This window comes from Garra rufa, chromosome 17, assembly GCF_049309525.1.
Source record: "Garra rufa chromosome 17, GarRuf1.0, whole genome shotgun sequence".
NCBI lineage: Eukaryota > Metazoa > Chordata > Actinopteri > Cypriniformes > Cyprinidae > Garra > Garra rufa.
Window position 1 is genome coordinate 45,257,969 of NC_133377.1, and position 817 is coordinate 45,258,785.

The following is an 817-nucleotide window of genomic DNA, read 5'->3' on the forward strand; positions in this document are numbered from 1 at the left end:
AATTAATTATAGGGCTCTATGAAATCCATTTTATTTCCAAATTCAGCTATTTCCATTTTAATTTTTTTTGTACTGTAATTTTATTTTATTTTTTAATCAAAAAAGCCTGTCTAATTAATTTAGTTACAGTTTTACAGTTTTATTTTTACCAAACTCATTTACATTGCTTTTTTGGATACCATTTTATTGGTTCTATAAAATTGTAGTAATCAAAAGCGTCTCCAATTAAATGATTTTATTAAACATAAAATGTTCTTGAGTAAAACTGTAGATTTTTTGTGGGAAATAAGTTGTATTTACCAGGCACTAAGCAAAAGAGCAGCGTATCAGCATTGCTGTGATGAACATGAGACTGCATGACGCGGGCCGTTAGTCGTGACACTTCTGACTCCGTCTGACGGACAGCAGCTGCTGGAGAGGTCAGAGGTCAGCGAGTCCATAGACCTCAGGTTACTGCAGACCATCTCCGTCTGTAATCAGAGATACTGTACTTTCTTATTGTGCAGCACCTTGAGAGACGTTTGCAATGGAGAGTTCTTTATAAATTATGATAATATTAATTTATAACAATAACAACAGATATGCTAATTTATATTTTATTATTTTTATGGTTAGGTTTAATTTTAATAAAGTTAATAGAAAAAAAAGTATTCATTTATTATTTAGTAATATTAATAATTTCTTCTTTTTACTTCTTTTTTATTTATAAATTACCAAATGCTTTAAGATTTGCTACGCAAAGTGCTTTATAAATGCAAATAATTATATTATAGAATAATAATAACAATAATAGTTTGTTTTAATTTATAAAGCTCTT

The 817-nt window shown here is 28.3% G+C and overlaps 1 protein-coding gene across 1 annotated transcript in view; it reads right to left on the reverse strand.

The window, feature by feature from the left end:
• The window catches only part of LOC141289446 (uncharacterized), a 103,038-nt gene extending 102,574 nt beyond the window's left edge, over window positions 1-464 (reverse strand). Inside the window, exon 1 of the mRNA XM_073821540.1 lies at window positions 400-464. Coding sequence (XP_073677641.1) covers window positions 400-464 — 65 coding nt within the window. The remainder of the gene's footprint in view (window positions 1-399) is intronic.
• Window positions 465-817: the final 353 nt, after the last annotated feature.